General features: G+C 39.1%; 1 protein-coding gene and 2 long non-coding RNA genes across 4 annotated transcripts in view; 2 read left to right on the forward strand and 1 right to left on the reverse strand.

Moving 5' to 3' along the window:
* The window catches only part of msraa (methionine sulfoxide reductase Aa), a 58,332-nt gene extending 50,568 nt beyond the window's left edge, over positions 1–7,764 (reverse strand). The window contains exon 1 of one of the 2 annotated variants that reach the window (XM_004550676.5): positions 7,564–7,764. In XM_004550676.5, the coding sequence (XP_004550733.1) occupies positions 7,564–7,699 (136 nt within the window). In that variant the 5' untranslated portion in view covers positions 7,700–7,764. Of the gene's footprint in view, positions 1–3,979; positions 4,507–7,563 lie in introns of those variants that run through there. The other variant, XM_004550675.5, reaches the window with a different exon arrangement.
* LOC143412656 (uncharacterized) lies at positions 7,639–8,970 on the forward strand. The gene is made up of 2 exons (XR_013093168.1): positions 7,639–7,777; positions 8,619–8,970. It is a non-coding gene; the product is annotated as an uncharacterized LOC143412656 (long non-coding RNA).
* Positions 8,971–12,663: 3,693 nt separating this feature from the next.
* LOC143412657 (uncharacterized) lies at positions 12,664–17,798 on the forward strand. The gene is made up of 2 exons (XR_013093169.1): positions 12,664–13,150; positions 14,454–17,798. It is a non-coding gene; the product is annotated as an uncharacterized LOC143412657 (long non-coding RNA).
* Positions 17,799–18,108: the final 310 nt, after the last annotated feature.

The raw sequence follows: 18,108 nt of genomic DNA on the forward strand, positions 1-18,108 counted from the left end.
AGTGGATACGTTGGACAAGGATGCTGAACATGGAGTTGTCAGGCAGGAGAAAAGAGGAAGACCTCGAGGGAGGTTCACTGATGTAGTGAAAGAAGACGTGCAGTGTGTTGGTGTGACGGAGGAGGATGCTAGGGACAGGGTGAGACAGAGGCAGATGTGCTGCTGTGGCAACCCCAGAATAAACAGCCGAAAGAAGAAGATTTATTCGTAAACATAAGCTGCCGTGGTGATCCACAAACAAAATTTTAATGGAGATGGTTACTGTAAGAGGCATCTTCTTAGCTACATCTATATCTGCATCTTATATCAGTGTAAGGCCAAAAACATATGACATGAAAAAAATCCCGGATAACTAACAGTGTGCAAAGCTAAACAGAGTTCTAGTCTCACAACAAGCCGACATCAGCTCATGATTTCTACATATGGTCATCTGTTACAACATCAAGTTGAGTCAAGTTGAATCAAATTGAATCGATTTGTTTTTATATCAGCACATAAACCAACAGCAGGTGTTAGCCAAAGTGTTGTGCAGCTAAAAAACTAAAAGAATAATTAAATAATAAGGAACATTTTTAAAAAATGCTGGGATGGGAAAACCACAAATAAAACAACATAATAACTCTAGGTTAAAAGTCAAAGATGGGTGTCTATTCTACAAATATACCATTCCCACAGAGCGCAGGAGTACTATTCACAAACTCCTCAGTAGTCTTCCATAACTTGGCATATCAGAAGAAAATGGGCTTTTATGGGGGTGGGTCTTAAAGAGACGAGAGGCAGAATGGCCTGTTTATGACAGATAATGAAATTATAGGCTGGATAAAAGGGCAGTAAAAGTCTTTTTTTTTTTAATCCTACAACAATAAACAAGCAAATGAGCAATAAAAACTGACAGTGATACATTTTTACAACATTTCAACTATCTTTTGTTTTAAAGATAAAAAAGACAAAAGACATTACTAAACTATAAATACAGGTACTCACAATGCCAGCAAACGCTAACTTGTGTCAAATGAGGGGCTGCATTCGGCTTACAGAGAGTGGTGTGAAGAAACAAATTTACAAACGTGATATCTGCTATTCAAAGCCTCATTAGCACAATATCACATCAGACATTTACATCACACTCAAAAAAAAAATCCCTGGAAACATTTGCTGTCAGAGTTATTATTATAGCAAGTTGCAATAATAATTATTTACACCTACAAGCACACCTGGTAATTAAAAGACATCGACACACCAGCTGCTGTGTGTCTGAACACATCTGACATTAAATTCTTCATTAGTCTTTTTGTTACTATTTTCCATCTGTGTGTAGGTGGCGAGAGCGGAGCTAAGACATCTGAGATGAGTCAGGTAGGAGTAGTAATGTCCAGATAACACCATTAAAAAATATTTAGCTCTAGACTTCTGACCCCAAACACGAACATCCCAGTAGGGATTCGCTTTTTGGACAACATATTGCAGGGCTAAGGTTACTAGTGAAGGTAGAGCAGATAAAGAGCGGATAAACTGAAAAAGTTGAGGAAAAGTTAATTAAAATAAATGCAAATATCAACTAGATTGATTAACCTCTAGACACTAGCTGTAAAGAAAAAACAAAGCCAATGCAGTGCCAAACAGTGCAGTTCCTCAAACGGCCTCATGGGCCTGTCTAAAACTCCCACATTAAAACGCTTCATAACTTCACAGCATTAAAAAGCATGTTTACAGACTGGTACAAAAATGTTTTGGTCTCTATGAATAATTTTCCCCCTTCATAAAAACTGTACAGGCTTCCTTTTGATTTATAAATTTTTTGAGGGATCTTATTGATCTAGGCTCCAAAAACTTGGCTTCAGGCAAAACTCCAATGTTTTCCATGTTTTATATGTACCTTTATAGTAGAAAGGTACATATACCTTTCTACTTGTATGTATGTATGTTTAAGAATTGTTTGGTGTTTATCATAAATGTTGTGTTCAGCGTGTAAGAATTTCAAATCATACGTGTGGTCAAAGTTTGGAAATATTCACAAATGTGCACGCTACTATGACAATTACAGTTAAATGTTGCTATTATATGTAGACAAGTTGTTTGTTTCAGTCGGAGCCAACAGCTCTGGCCTCTATGGACAGTATCCCCAACAGCTCTCATTCACTCATCAGCCTAATAATTTCTCAGTTATAGCCCAATGAGCATATCTGGGATAATCCTCCTTTCTAAATCTAAAGTTGTGTCCATGCTGGATGCAATTTGCTCGTTGCACATCACTTTGAAGCTGATGGCTGGTGGATTTTCCAGGCACTGGGCCATGTCAATCACAGGTACCCTTTACTCTCATTGGAAGTCACTTAAATCCCTTACCTGGAAGTTTAGAAAAGTTTATCTAAGATTCCTGCCTTCATAATGTTAAAAGTGGTTATGCCACCCATAGTCACTCAAAGTCGCAGGATACCCTTGAATTTCTGTCATCTCTGGTTGTCACATTGCTGCAATGTTCTGCTTTAGAATGTCAAAATTCTAATTTAAGGTGCTGGCATGTTGGCTTTATTTTCTATGGGTCCAGATCATTCAGTTAGTTTATGGGGAATGGAATTTCCCTGTTTTTCTGTCTGTGTTGATCATGCACAGGTATGGCTGCTAACTGAGCTTCCTGATAAATGAGCACTTTCATTGGGATTTCTTAAATTATAAATTATTAAACCGTTTTATTTATCTGCAAGTATTTTATTTGCCTGATCAGCATTATTTAACTGATCAGCATAATAAGCTGCCTCTTAGGCAAGTTTTCCGTGGATGAACTCTACTTCCACGGTCATTGACTGCAGCTGTGAGCTCGGTGTAGCAGCACATAAATGAACCAGTTCTGGGCAGCTGGATGACGAATGCTAGCTGAAGTCCAAAATGGTGAAACTGGAGAACTTCCAACACTGCAGGATGAGACTGTCTCTGTGGACTGCCCCAAGAGCTAGCAAGCCAGCAAAACAACTGATGGGAAATGAAACATGGCGTGGCGGGAAGCACTGGGTAAGCAAGTTAGGAACAGTTAAACTTTCAAAATAAGAGCGAGGGGATTGCCAAATTTGTCATTTGTAAATCAAACACAGATGGTGCCATTCTTTCTAAGGGAGAAAGAAAAAATGCGAAATACACCTGTAGGGCCACACCTTTCAAAGTCTGTATGTAGATGAATGCAGATTAATGTGCAGATTTTACATTATTATATACATCTAAAACTAGGCAGATTTAAATAGCTGCAATTGGTAACTGTATTAATTGAGACCCATCTTTCTAAAGAAAATACCTGCAACCATCACTTTTTCTGGCCCTTTATGCTGAACCTTAGAAAGTCTGAGAGTTTAGGTGAAACAAACCACTAGTTAAAAACGACAAAGGAAATTTCTGAAAACTTAAAAATCATTATAAATTATTTCAGTCAAGGTTTAAGCTAACATTCCAAACAGTCCCAGGCTCCAGCTCGACTAATGTCACAATTTGATACTTTTCTTAGTCCTCTATCATAATAAAGCAAACATCTTTGACTTTTGACTTTTTAAAGTATTCTTGAAAAAAAAAAAAGGTTTCCATGACTTTTATCACTATTGCAGTTTTGAACAAAGTCCCATAAGTATTCAAGTACTTATTTGAACCCATTATTTCTGATCCTACTACTAGGCACACCTGGTCAGACATGTTAACATGATTAAAAATAAAGTTATAGTCCTACTTAACATTGTAAATACATAGTTCTGTGTAAAGTCTGATTGGATTCACTGTTAACCATGCAAAAGCCAACCAAAAGATCTTGGTGGGTATTTTGGTCTTTTTCTTAGGCTTCTGGCCCTGTTTTGCCTGCTTTGTTTCCTCAAGCTTGATCATCAAACACATACCTGGCTGCTCTTTTTGTGTCTACTCCCTTAAGCATGAAACCTCTTCCCCCAAACAATTACTATTGGTCTATGAAGTTTCAAAGCCCAAAAAGCATTGATACACAAACCTCTTGCGCTGCACACAGATGGCCTTCCTCTGGCTACTATGAGAGTCTCTGAAGTCCAGTATCTGGCCTTGTCCAGTTCACAGATGCTGTTTGGCGCTCCAAGAAATACGAATGCTTTATAAACTACTTTTTTAGCATTAAAATCACAGGTCGACCTTTTGAACATTGTAGTCACGCTACACTTTGTCTCCAAAACCTAATCGCGTCCAATTGGTCCAATGCGGAATTTCGTTTAAATAGAGAAAAGGGCTTGTTTGTTTCTGATTTCCATTGACCTCAAAGACGCTTCAGTCCGTTGAAAATACTTTTTCTCTCCCGTCTTTTTGAAGCCGATGCAAAGCTTGTCCCCATCCACCACCACCTTCACCACCACCATGCCTGGACGTTTCTTGATTTCCTCTGGCGCTGCATCTCTGAGCCAGACAGACAAAGGAAGGGAAGTCCTGCCAAGTCTCTCGACTGCAGGCATGGCTTTTTCCTTTCCTCTCTGCTCCCTCGCTCTTTCTTCGGCTCTCTCTCGATTGTGGCAGTGTTCCCGAGGAGCCTTGGCGATGCTCCAGCATGTCTGCCACTCCGTCTGAACCTTTCCATCCTACCCTCCATCCCGATCGTCCTTTCGCTGTGGACCCCCGCCCCGCTAACCCCTCCACTCCCACATCCTCCTTCCCCAGTCCAACCCCCTCCAGCCTAACCAAAACATTAAACACACTCCAAAAAACAAAACAAAAATTTACATTCAACTCATTTATAATCAGTCAAATATTTGATTCCGCATCTTTTTCTTTCTCTTCAACCCTTAAACCAAAACTCACTCAGTATTCCGAAAAACTGTTGTCGCCCAACAACCTTTACACTTACCACTAAAAGGAAGTGACCGCGTGTGTCTCTGACTGTGTGTGTGAGTATATGTGTATCTCAGGTCTTTTGTTTAGTGCCAGTGCAGATCTATTCATCATGTGCCAAGACTCTGTGCCCTCACTTGTAGTGAAGAGGGGGCAGGTTGGTGCCAAGTGCCCTGACTGCCAGCTTAGTGCTGCTGTCGGTCTGTTTATGCTCACAGAAAGCTCTCTATCTCACACACACACACACACACACACACACACACACACACACACACACACACACACGTATAAGCACAGTTTTCTTTGAGCCATTTACAAGCAGGAGTGGCAAATATATTTGTAAAGAGGGAACAAAATAAACAGATGTATGGAATATTAAAAGCAAGTGCTAATATGTATAAAATTAAGCTGATATTATCTGATGCTTAATCGGAATATATCTCCCCTTAATATCCTCAAAGTATAGTTGAGCAACATTATTGTCTTATGGTTTATTGTATGAAATATTAAAACGTTTTAAAATTCTACAACATTATTCGGAGGAAATTGTGACATAAAATGCACCTTTTTTTATATACATGAACATGTAACATTCTGTTACATGATATCTAATTTTGCTGTAATTCTATAAAATTATACCTGAATTTTACATACACTACATACATTATTTAAATAGTTTTCTTAGATAAACCTTGCTAGTAGCAGGTTTGACCCCCTTTTCCTTCAGAACTGCCTTAATTCGCCATGTTAAAGATTCAGCAAGGTGCTGGAAAAATTCCTCAGAGATTCTGGTCCATATTGACATCACAGCATCACACTGTTGCTGCAGATTTGTCAACAGGACATCCATGATATGAACAACCTTTTCTACCACATCGCAAAGGTGTTCTATTGAATTGGCATAGCACGTTATCCTTCTGGAAACAAGCATCGGAAGATGGTACATTGTGGTCATAAAGGTGTGGACACAGTCAGCTACAATACTCAGCTAATTGGTACTAAGGGGCCAAAAGTGTGCACAACGCTATCATACAGTACCACCGTCAACAGCCTGAACCAAGGCTTTCACATAGTTTACGACAATTTCTGACCCTACCATCTGAATTTTGCAGCAGAAATGGAGACTCATCATACAAGCCAACGTTTTTACAATATTCTATTGTCCAACTTTGGCTAGCTTGTACTAACTGCAGCCTTAGCATCTTGTTGCTGTAGCACTTGTGTTTCAAGGTTCAACATCTTGTGTTTACATAGATCAGGGGTGTCCAACTCCAGGCCCCAAGGACCGGTGTCCTGCAGGTTTTAGATGCGTCCTTGATCCAACACAGCTGAACCTCCAGGACACTGGCCTTTGAGGCCTGGAGTTGGACACTCCTGACAGGAATATTCTTCTGCATATCTTTGATGTAACTAGTAGTTATTTGATTTACTCTTGGCTTACTATCAGCTTGACCCAGTTTGGCCATTTTCTGACCATTCTCTGTAAACTCTGCAGGCGGTTATGTAGGAAAATCCCAGCAGATCAGCAATTTCTGAAATACTCTGCACAACATCGGCACATTCAAAATCACTCAAATCTCATTTTCACCAACAATATGTAACTATCAAAGGGATTCCCAACATTTCTAACTTAATCATTTTTAAACATGCAAATATCAGAAAATATTTTGAGAATTAAATTGATTATACTGATACTAACAAGTTATCCAAGTTAAGTTGTACCCCAGCTCTTGCAAAATGACAGCTGAAACAGGCAAATGCATCCACAACACTGAATTTGGGCAAATGGTTGGAAAAATTGATGGATGGGTGAATTTTATAACACAATGGATTCAAACTTAAACCAAATATATTGCATAATGTTTAACTGCTGCAACTATCAAAATGCAGTTTTGCTGCAAACTGAATGCAATGTTTGGTTAGTCACTAATAAAGCATCATATTTTATATGTACTGTACTTAAAATTTGAGGAGCTGTTATCAGTTTAAGCAGTGGTTTATAATCTTTGGACCTTGTCAGATTAAAAAGGTAAAGGCACAGCAAGCTGCAACTGTTAAATATTGTTTACTTTACAAACAATAACTTCACAATGTAATAATAAATCAAGCTTTTTTTTCCTGGCTCAAAATGGGCCTATGAAGCATGACTCTGCACATAAGCATGGTTTACCCGCATACAGTAAAAGTGTTATAAAGCAATATAAAGATATCTTTTGTGATTTCTGCCCATAATTACATGAAAATCTCGATTTTTCCATCACAAGGTTAAATTCTCACACATATTTTTCCTTTTTTAAATTTTACTTCTAATACTTCAGCATTTAAGTTTCCTTATTAGGTGCTGAAATTTAACCTGTGACTGAATATGTTTACATTCATACATTGGTATTAAATAAGTGAATTATTTACAGACCTCTACATTTGCGGATATTCGTTTTTTCCTCTACCACTGTTAAGAGACTGGGACGCGCATGCGCAGTAAAAGCATACTTTAACTGGGTAGTAGCAGGTGTAGCATCGGATAAATTTGCGATTGTTTAACTTAATTACATTCTTATAACTGAAGCTGCTTTCTTCGTGAATGGATGGAAACACCTGGGAAGTAACCCACAGACCATTGTAACACTAAACAAACCAGCAAACAGCTCGTTTCATTTCGCTACATAACGCGGATATGTAGTAAAGTTATATCACAGGGCTAACTTAAGCTAGCCTGCTGAAGCTAACCGGGTCCACTCTTACCAGAGACTTTCATACTCTCAGTCCGGCCGGGCAACGCTGTCTCTGGGGTCGGCATCTGTGCTTTGGAGGCCATATCTCCCATCCGAATGTTGACAAAGTGACGCCAAACGAAAAGGATCCTGGATGGAGAGACCATTGACCCTCAGCACCTCTCACACCCTGCTGCTGCTGCACTAGCTAGCCTTACCTAACAGACACATGGGTTTGCGTAACTGTAAGTGTCGCCCCTTACACAATGATGACTGTAAACAAAACACATTTTGAAAATGTTTTATTGCACACTTACAACATAACATAACATTTCCTCATTGAAGACAAAGTACACATTTTGCCACACACGATGCAGAAAGTGAAAGTTAACTACAAAAGTTTTTCATTGTTTTTATTTGTATTTTCTTGTAAATAACTGGGACCACAATAAAGACGAATTCACCTGCTGGGTTTGTTTTTCATTTCGTCTTGTTTCTGTGAACACTGATGAGCTGTATATTCACCAGTGGCTAAGTTAACATAAAAATTCCTATTATTTTGAATGGAGTTCAGTCGTAGTCTCTCAGATGTGAGCTGGTTTGTAGTTTTATATGACTGGTGCTCCGTCGCTGTTAAATACTAATATGAGAGATTTATGTATAAAGCTGGGGAATTCTTCTGTCACAGGAGCCAATCCACAAAAGTGTAACAAAACAACTTCAATAAGGAAGAACCACTGAAAAAATAAACACAACATGACAAAAATAGCTCAGCAAGTTTAAAGAAAATGGTACAATCAGAGATTTTTTAAATAAAAGTTCAAATATAATACAATAAGTGGCTTAAGTAAAAACAAATGCATTGAGACAGCCTCCACACTGAGCTGTTAGCTGTTATTTACTGATTCCACTCAGTTAAACTGGCCATCTGTCATTTTACCTAAACCTCTGTGTCAGTTTGAACTCATCAACACCAAACTGTCGAAAGAAACATTTGTCTTTCACACCATTAAAAGCAATGTTACTTAGTCTGTTTGGAGTTTGAGTTCCCTGTGGGTTTCAAAGATCTTTTTCTTCTTCTTTCAGCTGTTTCCTTTAGTCACTACAGCTGATCATCTCAGTCCATCTCACCCTGTTCCTACCTCCTCCTCTGTCACACCAATTCTCTGCATGTCCTCCTTCACTACATCCGTCAATCTCCCCTGTGGTTTTCCTCCTTCCTGGAAGCTTCATAATCAACTTCCTTTGGCAAATATATCCACAATGCCTTGTCTCCAAAACGTCTCAGCCTTGCATCTCTAACGTTGTGTCTAAACTTGTTTTTTTGCTGTTGTTTTGGCCTTGGAGACCCTGATGTCTGTTTGGTTCTGTATATTTTTTCTAGCTAACTTTAATACTGTACATTAATTAAATAAATGCTTTGTTGCTCATTCAGCAAGCTGATTCTAAGACTTGTGGTTTGTCCTCCCTAGACTTTTAGGTGAGGGGCAGTAGCACCCTATGGCAGGTACCCCTCTTGTGGGACAGATGGGATAGACCTCAGGTCCCCTTCATCGCCATGGTGGACAAATGGTTTAGAAAACTAAGAGACACATGATCAAATATGACTTATTTAATACATCTACATAAATACCATGACCCTGAAATTTACCTGAAGCTGTTCATAATGTAGATTTATGTCTACAGTAGACTAGAAGACTTTAAAATGACTTTTACAAAACTAATGTCTGACACTGTCTCATATCTAAAGGCAATCTGTCATAAGTCAGGGTTTTTAGTTATAGACTGTAAAGGCTTCTTTAAACCCGCCAAAGCTTTTTGCAGACAGACTATGTCAACATTAACTGCCCTTTAAACAACAGCATCTCATTTGTACATTTGTCAAATACGAATTAAGCTCTGTCTCAAATTATGCATTTTAATACTTTTCTCACTGTTTTGTGAGCATAAGTGTTCACACTATTACAAAAGTATATACAACTACACAAACCCCAGTGGTGTACTCAGGAGGGTCAGAAAGTAGTCAGTAGAACACTTTTATTCGATGTTATAATCACAAAGCACCTGAGGCAGTAAAGTTTTTCTCAGCTATTCAGGGACAGTTTTTTCATGCCAGTTAAATTACAACATACATTAATATGTAGATATAACGTACAGTAAGACAGCACTCTGAACTTTGTGCCAATGCTTTGGGGAAAAGGGTCCTTTCTTTACAAAGCTAGATCCTGTGTGACGTGTTTCACCCTCCACCTTTGAAGAACTCCACGAAAACCGTCTTTATTGCCCAGTGCTGCACCTCCTGAGCATGAATGGTAGCGCATTTCTGCAGAAGCCAGAGGCTGATTAACAGGCCTGGTTTGGGGACTACATCATCATAGAGCCACATAAAACGTAGCTTTGGGTGTCCACATCCTTTAGGACACAAAAGCTAATTGTATTGTTAGTTAAAACTATCTGGATTAAATTAACAGTTTATGTTGAGGTGGAAGGGGGCTCATTTCACCCTGTGTGTTTGGTGACGCAGTGGTCCTCAGAGGAGGACGGAGCATCCATGAGTGGTGTACTCATTATATATTGAACATTTCAAAGACTGTGGATCTTACACTTTTACTGCTAATATGATATTATTTCCCATCATGTCGTCACCATTATAAGAAGAAAAACTGCTGATCAGTAAGGCAGAGGCAGCTTTTGTCACTGCTGGCCTAAGAAGAAAAGACGGTGCAGAAAGTGGACACGGCATGGAAAGAAAGCAGAGGGGGCACTTATTGGTTACTGGCAGTGGTCACGGGATTGAACTTCACTGGTTTTAATTAAAAGCTTGCCCTAAAAGAGCTCCAGCTGAGTTTTGTAACCATTTTACACTAAAGAAACAATGTGACAGGGGCGCCAAAACATTAGAAAAATACAGCCATTAAAACGAACATGCACACAATATTAAAATGGATACGTTTTATTCCATACCTTGAAAAATGAAAGCAGAATATGAAAGATAAACAATGAAAATTGTAATTACAGGGAGTTAAACACCACACGGGTATAATGGTTTGAATTATGAAAGTAAACTGTAAATATTTGACATTTTAATAAAAATCCAAATAGCAGAACAGTTTAATGTAAGCTGTGAACACTTCAGCCCTGACAAGAAATGAAAAGTAAATATTAAATGATCACAAACATTACACAATGAATTAAAACAAAAAAATGTTCAAGAAAACGATTTGTGTGTTACTCAGATGGTTCAAATAAGGTTGTAGGGATTTCTTGAAGAAAATCAGGCTCCGTGAGATGGAAGATGATGATTATTTCATAGTCGGCAGCTATAATGGTGCAGTCAAATGAGCACCGAACAGCCTCCATCAGTCAACTGGTTCCCAGTACACTAGGTGGTGGTGGGGGGATGGATGGAAAGAGGACAGATGATGAGCCATATGGAAGAACCCAGGAGGAACGCTGCTAATGCTGGAAAAAATGTTAATTTCGGTGTCTCATTGTTCGTGTATGAAGGTGGGAATCATCAATAATTCAGATGGCAGGTGCACAGTTTTAGTTTTCACTGGAGAAGAAGACTTTTCTAAATGTACACTTCTCTGTTAACTCTTTCCATCCCTTGGCTTCTTTATATTAGAACCAAGCAATGCAGCATTTCTCCAAACATTTCTGAACATCTACTGATTGGAGCACATTAAATGAAAATGTCACCTGGTGCAACTCTGAGTGAAAATAATGTGCTGCATTTCAGCTAAAGTTAGTAGATATATTGAGTGGTTCAGGTGGGGGCAAAGAAGGCAGGGGCCCATTCGTACTCGAACTTTGCCCTGTCTGACTTTTTGAGGCAGGGATCGTGGCTGAATTTGTTTGAACATAAAGGGGGAAAAAAAGTTGTGCCATGTCTTCATGATGGCAGCACTGACAAAACTCAACCACAGAGACAAAAATCAATACTTTATCTGTTTAATGCAAACCCAATTAAACTGCTTTCTCATCCATAAAGAGCCTGTCATCTAATTTAACTTTTTTGGTTTGGTTTTTTATCCCTGTTGTTCCAATCACTTTAGGCTGGAGCCACAGAATGGAGATGCTCAGTATCTTTTATTTATACTCAGAAAAGGGAAGAATAAAGGGGGAAATTCTGAACATTTGTGAATAATGGTGTTTATGTAGCCTCTAAAGAAAATTTGAGCACCAAAAATGAGAAAATTGTATCCAGCAGCTCTACAATCACCTTATTATTGTGCATCTCAGCTGGGAGGCCATTCAAAATTCTACCAAAAATCTCGTCATCAAACAGGTATATAATTATAAATGTCAACATATTTCTTGAATGGTTTGGTAAATATGATGTTAATTACATACCCAACCATGATGTCAACATATCTCCTCTAATATGAATGTATTAATCCTATAATTAATCAGTATTCTGATTCTGAAAATGTAAAAATAAAAGCCTTTACTAACTAATTTAACAAATAAAACAAAATAAACTAAATTATTACGGCTTTATTTCCCATTATTCTACATGATAATCACAAAGCACTTTTATTTATTTATTTATTACAAGACTACACTTTGTGGTATGGCTTTGTGGTGAGCACTTTACACATTCAGCGTGGCACCTTTTCATTTTTCTAAGCTATATCCGGTTTGGTTGCTTCATCCTGCACCTTTGTTGAACTCCATGCAACCCGTCGTCATTGCTTATTTCAAGTACAATAAGCAAATCTCTGTAGACGAGTTTATAAATTCTCACAGCAAGCCTGAAAACACGAGAGCAGAGGCTGATGAATGCGCCTGGTTTGGGAATTACATCATCATTTAAAATGTAGCTTTGGGTGTCCGTATACTAGCACAGAGGCTAGCTGCATTGTTCCTTGAAGCCATTTGGATTAAATTAATGACAGTTTATGGTCAGATGGAGTGGGGCTTGTTTCACTCGGTGTGTTTGGTGAGGCAGATGCTTTCACTCCCCCCTCCCTCCTTTCTTAGAGGAGGACGGGGCGGATGAAAAGCGGAGGGAGGACGGAGCTGGAAGCTGAAACTGAGGATGTAAAAACCCGGCTTCATCTGACTCCCTCTCTTTCAGAGGACCACCCCCTCCCCTATCCTCTCTCCATCTGACTGCGCCCAACTTCTCTCCCTCCATCCTGCCGTACAGCTACACGGACTGCACCCAGCACGCACAAAACCTGATTTTGATGGGTTCGGGATATTTGCTTGACTCTTGTACTCTTTATGGGTCTGGACTATTTGTACTTTAAAGAGTGTTCTCTGGAAAGAGAAAGAGAGAGAGAGAAATACCGCCTATTCAGCTCGTGTGCAGAAGAAGGACGGTCCGACCTCCGCATCCCTCGCAACATCCCTCCGCTTCCTCCGCATCCTCAGCATCCCATCCCTGGGAGGACCTCCAGAGAAGAGGACCGCGGACCAAGCTGCAAATAAAGCCGGTTTACATCGTTCTCTCACCGGGCACACAGAGCCTCAAGAGTCGGTGTGTTTAATGGAGGTCTGGGCTGCCTTTTTATTTATTTATTTTTAAACATCAAACAATAAGAACGTGCTCTGTAATGGCAAAAGAAATAGATACCTGCGCCATTTATCCTGCACCCTGCCGCTGAAAGGTATTGTTGTTGTTCGGTGTTACACACTTTTACAGCACATTTGTTCGTTTTAAAGCTAAGGTATTATAGGCGTTGTGTGTGTGTGTGTGTGTGTGTGTGTGTGTGTGTGTGTGTGTGTGTGTGTGTGTGTGTGTGTGTGTGTGTGTGTGTGTTTAAAAACCCTTTCATCTGCGTTTTGCTCCTGCGAACGCCGCAGTGTGCTGTCGTGCTCTGCGGAACTTCTCTTTTTTTCTGTTTCTGTTGCGAAAAAAAGAGCCAAATTCTGCATTCACGCCCAAATCCATCCACAAATACTGCACCAGATGTAATATTTAACTCTGGCAGGCCGTGGTGTTTTCTGGTAAATTTGATGTTATAATTGGAAAAACGCAAAAACGGAAATCTTTATTGTGTTTTACTGTCTGTTAGACCAGTTTTTACAGACTGTAATTTGACTTATTCGGTGCCTGCAGTCGTGTATTGGTTAAAAATGTTCAATATAAGCTCTAGCACACACACACACGCACGCACACACGCCCGACCCCCACAAAGGCAACCATCCACCCCCTCCCTCCTCTCTGCAGTTTTAGCCTACATGAGCTATCTGGGTCATTAGCATTTCAGCGGTTAATGAGGCTGCAGATGGGTCCTCCTCTCTGCCGGAGAGCCGCTGAGCAGCACAGATGATGCTGATGCTGCTGCTTTTCATCTGCACAAATCAAAAGAAGAGGCTACATGTCCTGATGCCCCCCTGCCCCCCTCCTCTTTTTTTCTGTTTAGCTGACAGGATGGTGTACTCATGTGGGATGAGAAGTAAAATTGCAGCAGCAGCTTCCTCCCCTGCAGCTGTGTCACTAATGCAGTGCTGTATAAGAACGTACATTATGGCTGCTGCTGCTGCCGGATAATGGAGGATGATGCTTTAATGGTCCGCAGTGCTGCCGTGTTTTTAATGATTTAAAACTGCACATCTCTGCAATACTTTTTACACATATACTGTATTATTTTAGATTTTTTATTTTTTATTTTTTGGCCTCTTCCAAATGCATTTTCCCCTCCAGTCTTCCAGTAAGCCATTATTGGTTTCCACTCATCCGGGGGTATGAAAATCAATTTGCAGAGATTTTTACACTTGCTCCATGCGGTCAATCAATTTCAGTGAGCACCATGTCTGCGTTTAATGCAGCTGAAGATGCATTACTGTTGCATGCAGCGCAACTAAAAAGCAAAAAAAGGGTGAAGAAAAAAAACAGAGGGAGGTCACATGATGTTAAAAAAAAAATCATTTTACATTGAACAAATGTTAATCTTTTTTTTTTTTCAGGCCTCCAGAAATCCTTCAGATGACACTTTTTGTGGAACTTCTGCCAAATTAAGCCAATGAAATGACAATACCAGTAGAGATGACATTATTTCAAGTATGCTAGAAGCCAAAGGAGGAGATTGAAGCGATTAATATTCAAATGATTTGGATGGATTTTGACATAATTTTTAGTCACAGGGCTAAAATCTGCAAACTGTCCATATACACAGCGGATAAACTGATTGTCACTGAACCACTTCTAACACTGCACCCATTTACATCTCAGGGAAAAGAAAGATATGCACACACAGTCACATTTACGCCTATGCATGGACCACTACAGGGTCCTCCTGAGCTGCCTCTCTGTGTGTGGACTGCAGGAGGAGACAAAGCACTGCAGAGGAGCAGAGCTGAGTAAAAAAACCTTGCCGTTATTGTAACGAACCACTCTTTTGCTTTAACAATAATGTATTATAACGCTGTCAATAGATTGCATTCACAATATCTAGTACAATCAGCACCAATATCATCATAAATGTTGCTGTCAGTGTAATTTGATCAGCTGTATTCAATTTGTAAGGCAGTTTTAGCAGCATGCGGAGGCATGATAAATAATCAGTGCAGTCATAGTCAATATAACCCAACGGTGACAATAAAGCGTTCACTATATTGATATTTAATACATTTATAGCCCACTGAGTGTCATGGGAGATTTACAAGCTCAATATATTGAAATTTGTTTATCTGTTTATAGAAATACATTAAAGAGGAACCCCCTCAGCGCTTGATAACTTGGCAGCAATTTTATTTTCTGGAGTGCTGCTGTTGCAGAAAAACTACTGAGACAGATAAGGACGGGAATAAAGTGGAAGTGATTCAGTCAAGCTGGACAGAGAAAGCTCTAGTAGGACAGAGCAGTGCTGGGGAAAAAAAGAAAAGAAAAACAGTGGTAAAAATGGACTCACTGGAAACGTTAAAGCGAGGTGCACAAGACCACAGCTGCATTGAAAAAAAAGCAATAAATGTATGAAAACTGTACAAAATCACGATGTTGTGAGTCAGATGAGAACAAAGGGGAATAAGAGAAATATGGGTTGTCACTCCTCGTGTTCACAGCGGACCTTGATTTAAATGTCCATACAATTAAGGCACGCGGTGAATGCCAAGAGAGCAACCAAATATCAGCCATTACAAACACTTATTTGACTGTTCATGTCATGCAAAGATGTAAAGATGCATTTCCAGTTTCCAGTTTCTCTAACATGGCTGTCTTGACGGTAGACTGGGTAAGACGCTGCAGTACCACCACGGACCACTAGTGCACATATATATATATATATATATATATATATATATATATAAATGACTTTTTTGTTCCTTTATTATTTTTTATTAAAAATTATTAGATATAAGATTGTCCTCATATTTTTCTTTCATGCCGTTACAACCCTATCCATATTTAAGAGTTAACTATGACAGCGCCTTCTAGTGTCTGAATTACATGAGCTTATATTTAGTCTGTGTGTAGTATTATAGCACCAGTATTAGGAGGAGGTTGGGGTGGATGGATAGGTCTACGGTTCTGCTTTTGTTCTCCGAAACCTGAATCAAAAGATTTGAAATAAGTGCTTTTTGCCTTTAATCTCAATTGGAAATCAGAGAAACTGGAGTAGAAATAAGTAGAGAGTAATATTAATTGATTTTCCTATCAAATTAAATGATTAAATACAGTTTATCATAAAGTGCTATCATTTCCAGGCTCTTGTAAGTGTCTAATGCCACATATTGCAACTGTTTTCAAAAGTCATATTTGTAGCTAGCTGAGTTGTGCCAATTGGGGTTAAATATCAGCATACTCACATGTGCCAAATTTGGAGTAGTATTATATGTGCAGATTTGGCCCAGTTTAGACTGAGAAATGACATTTATTTCTACTGGCTGGCAGAATTAGGACCATTTCAACCATGGGGAGCTGCAGGAAGGGACTAATATTTTGTAACTGAATGCCAACCACCAGTGAGCATTCAAAGAATCAGTATATACAGAGATTGGTCCAGAGATTGTGCCCAATTAAATGCTCACTAATAATGAACTTCAAGATCAAACTAGTCAGTAGTTTTATTTACAAAGGCCTAAATCCAACCAGATCATTTCTATCCTCAACTTCAGGTAAAGGAAAAATCCTCAAAAACTAATTAAATGAACGAGATAACGCTGAAAGACGCGAGATAAACACTTAAAATGTCTCGTTAACATCAGCAGAACACATCAGTTCATTCTGCTTTCATTACCATCGCTGCTCTGTTGCGTCTCGCTTACATCAGCCTCCTAAATCCTAAGAAATCCACTATAATTTGTAGTCTTTGAGACTTTGAAAGCTGTCTGACATGCAGGTCTAGTTAATGTCCTCACTGAAAGATCTGATTAATTATGTTCTAAAATGAGATTAGATTTAAATGAGATTGGAAGCACTGATTTGAAAAAAATGGAAAAGGGTGTGAGCGGCCGGGTTAATACCCACCACTAATTAATGCCCTGTGTTTACAGATTAAAATTCGAAATGGAATTAAAAGTATGGACAAAGCGGGTCTGCTGGAGGCTTTAATAATGTATGCTTCACTCACATGCATGTCTATAACATGTAGCATGTAATATTAATAAGAACCAAGTGCAGCTACGGTGTTCCTGTGCTTCCTGTTAATTTCCTGTCAGCCTGTATGAATCCACCCTGGCATGCTTTGCTTCAGTGCTGCAGGATTGTGATTAAAGTAACTGTGTTTCACATGGGTCTCATTTGTTATGGTTCTGACATGCAGACAAGGCCAATAAATACTATACAAGAGGATAAAGCCTTCTGATATTGGATGGAAAACAGCAGCAGAGCAACTGCAAGTAATGCAAATAGGAAGAGATTTTTAGGCTTAAAATCTTTCATAGAAAAAGGATATTTTTGGACTTCAGCACAAAAAAACGGACTCCCAGCACCTCCAGGCTTTGTTCCCAGTATAATTAATGCTTGCTTGTATAATTATTGCTGTCCAATAAGCACTTTTTGCTCTGTGTGAAATAAGAGAATACATTACATGGATGTAGGTGAAGATTTTCTGATTCACGGTAGAGACAAGGATAGCAGCAGGACAGGAAGTCTCCCGAGTTATCACTTACTAATGCATTGTCCCCAAACACAGAGTGTATCGATCAAGGATGTATAGTTCCTCTGCTGGGAACGGAGGTCGTACACTGGATATTTACTGTATGCTGTTCTGAACATGCACAGAGAGTGAATTTAATCACTCTGGTGCATCTTAATGTATTTTCTTCAGACTGTGAATTTTGCAAATAAATTGATTTCAGCTTGTTAAATTATTTAAAGAACCACGTTTTTGTTTTTTTCTGTCCCATACAGCTACTTTACTTATACTGGAAATTTGCTTAACTCTGGGCTTTTCTTAGATGAGCTAAAATATCTGTAAAAAACAAACAAACAAACAAACAAACAAAACCTTCTCCTTCTTCAGAAACTGCCATGTACGTGGGAAAATACGGACGCATGGATTGTGAGTGTTATATGAGCACATATTAGATCTTGGGTTTGACAGCTGAAAGATGAAACAGATGATTAATGTACACGCACTGCAGAAAAAGACACCACGATTGCATTATAGTTTATCCTCTG

The sequence above is a fragment of the Maylandia zebra genome, linkage group LG15, assembly GCF_041146795.1.
Source record: "Maylandia zebra isolate NMK-2024a linkage group LG15, Mzebra_GT3a, whole genome shotgun sequence".
In the NCBI taxonomy this organism is placed as follows: Eukaryota; Metazoa; Chordata; class Actinopteri; order Cichliformes; family Cichlidae; genus Maylandia; species Maylandia zebra.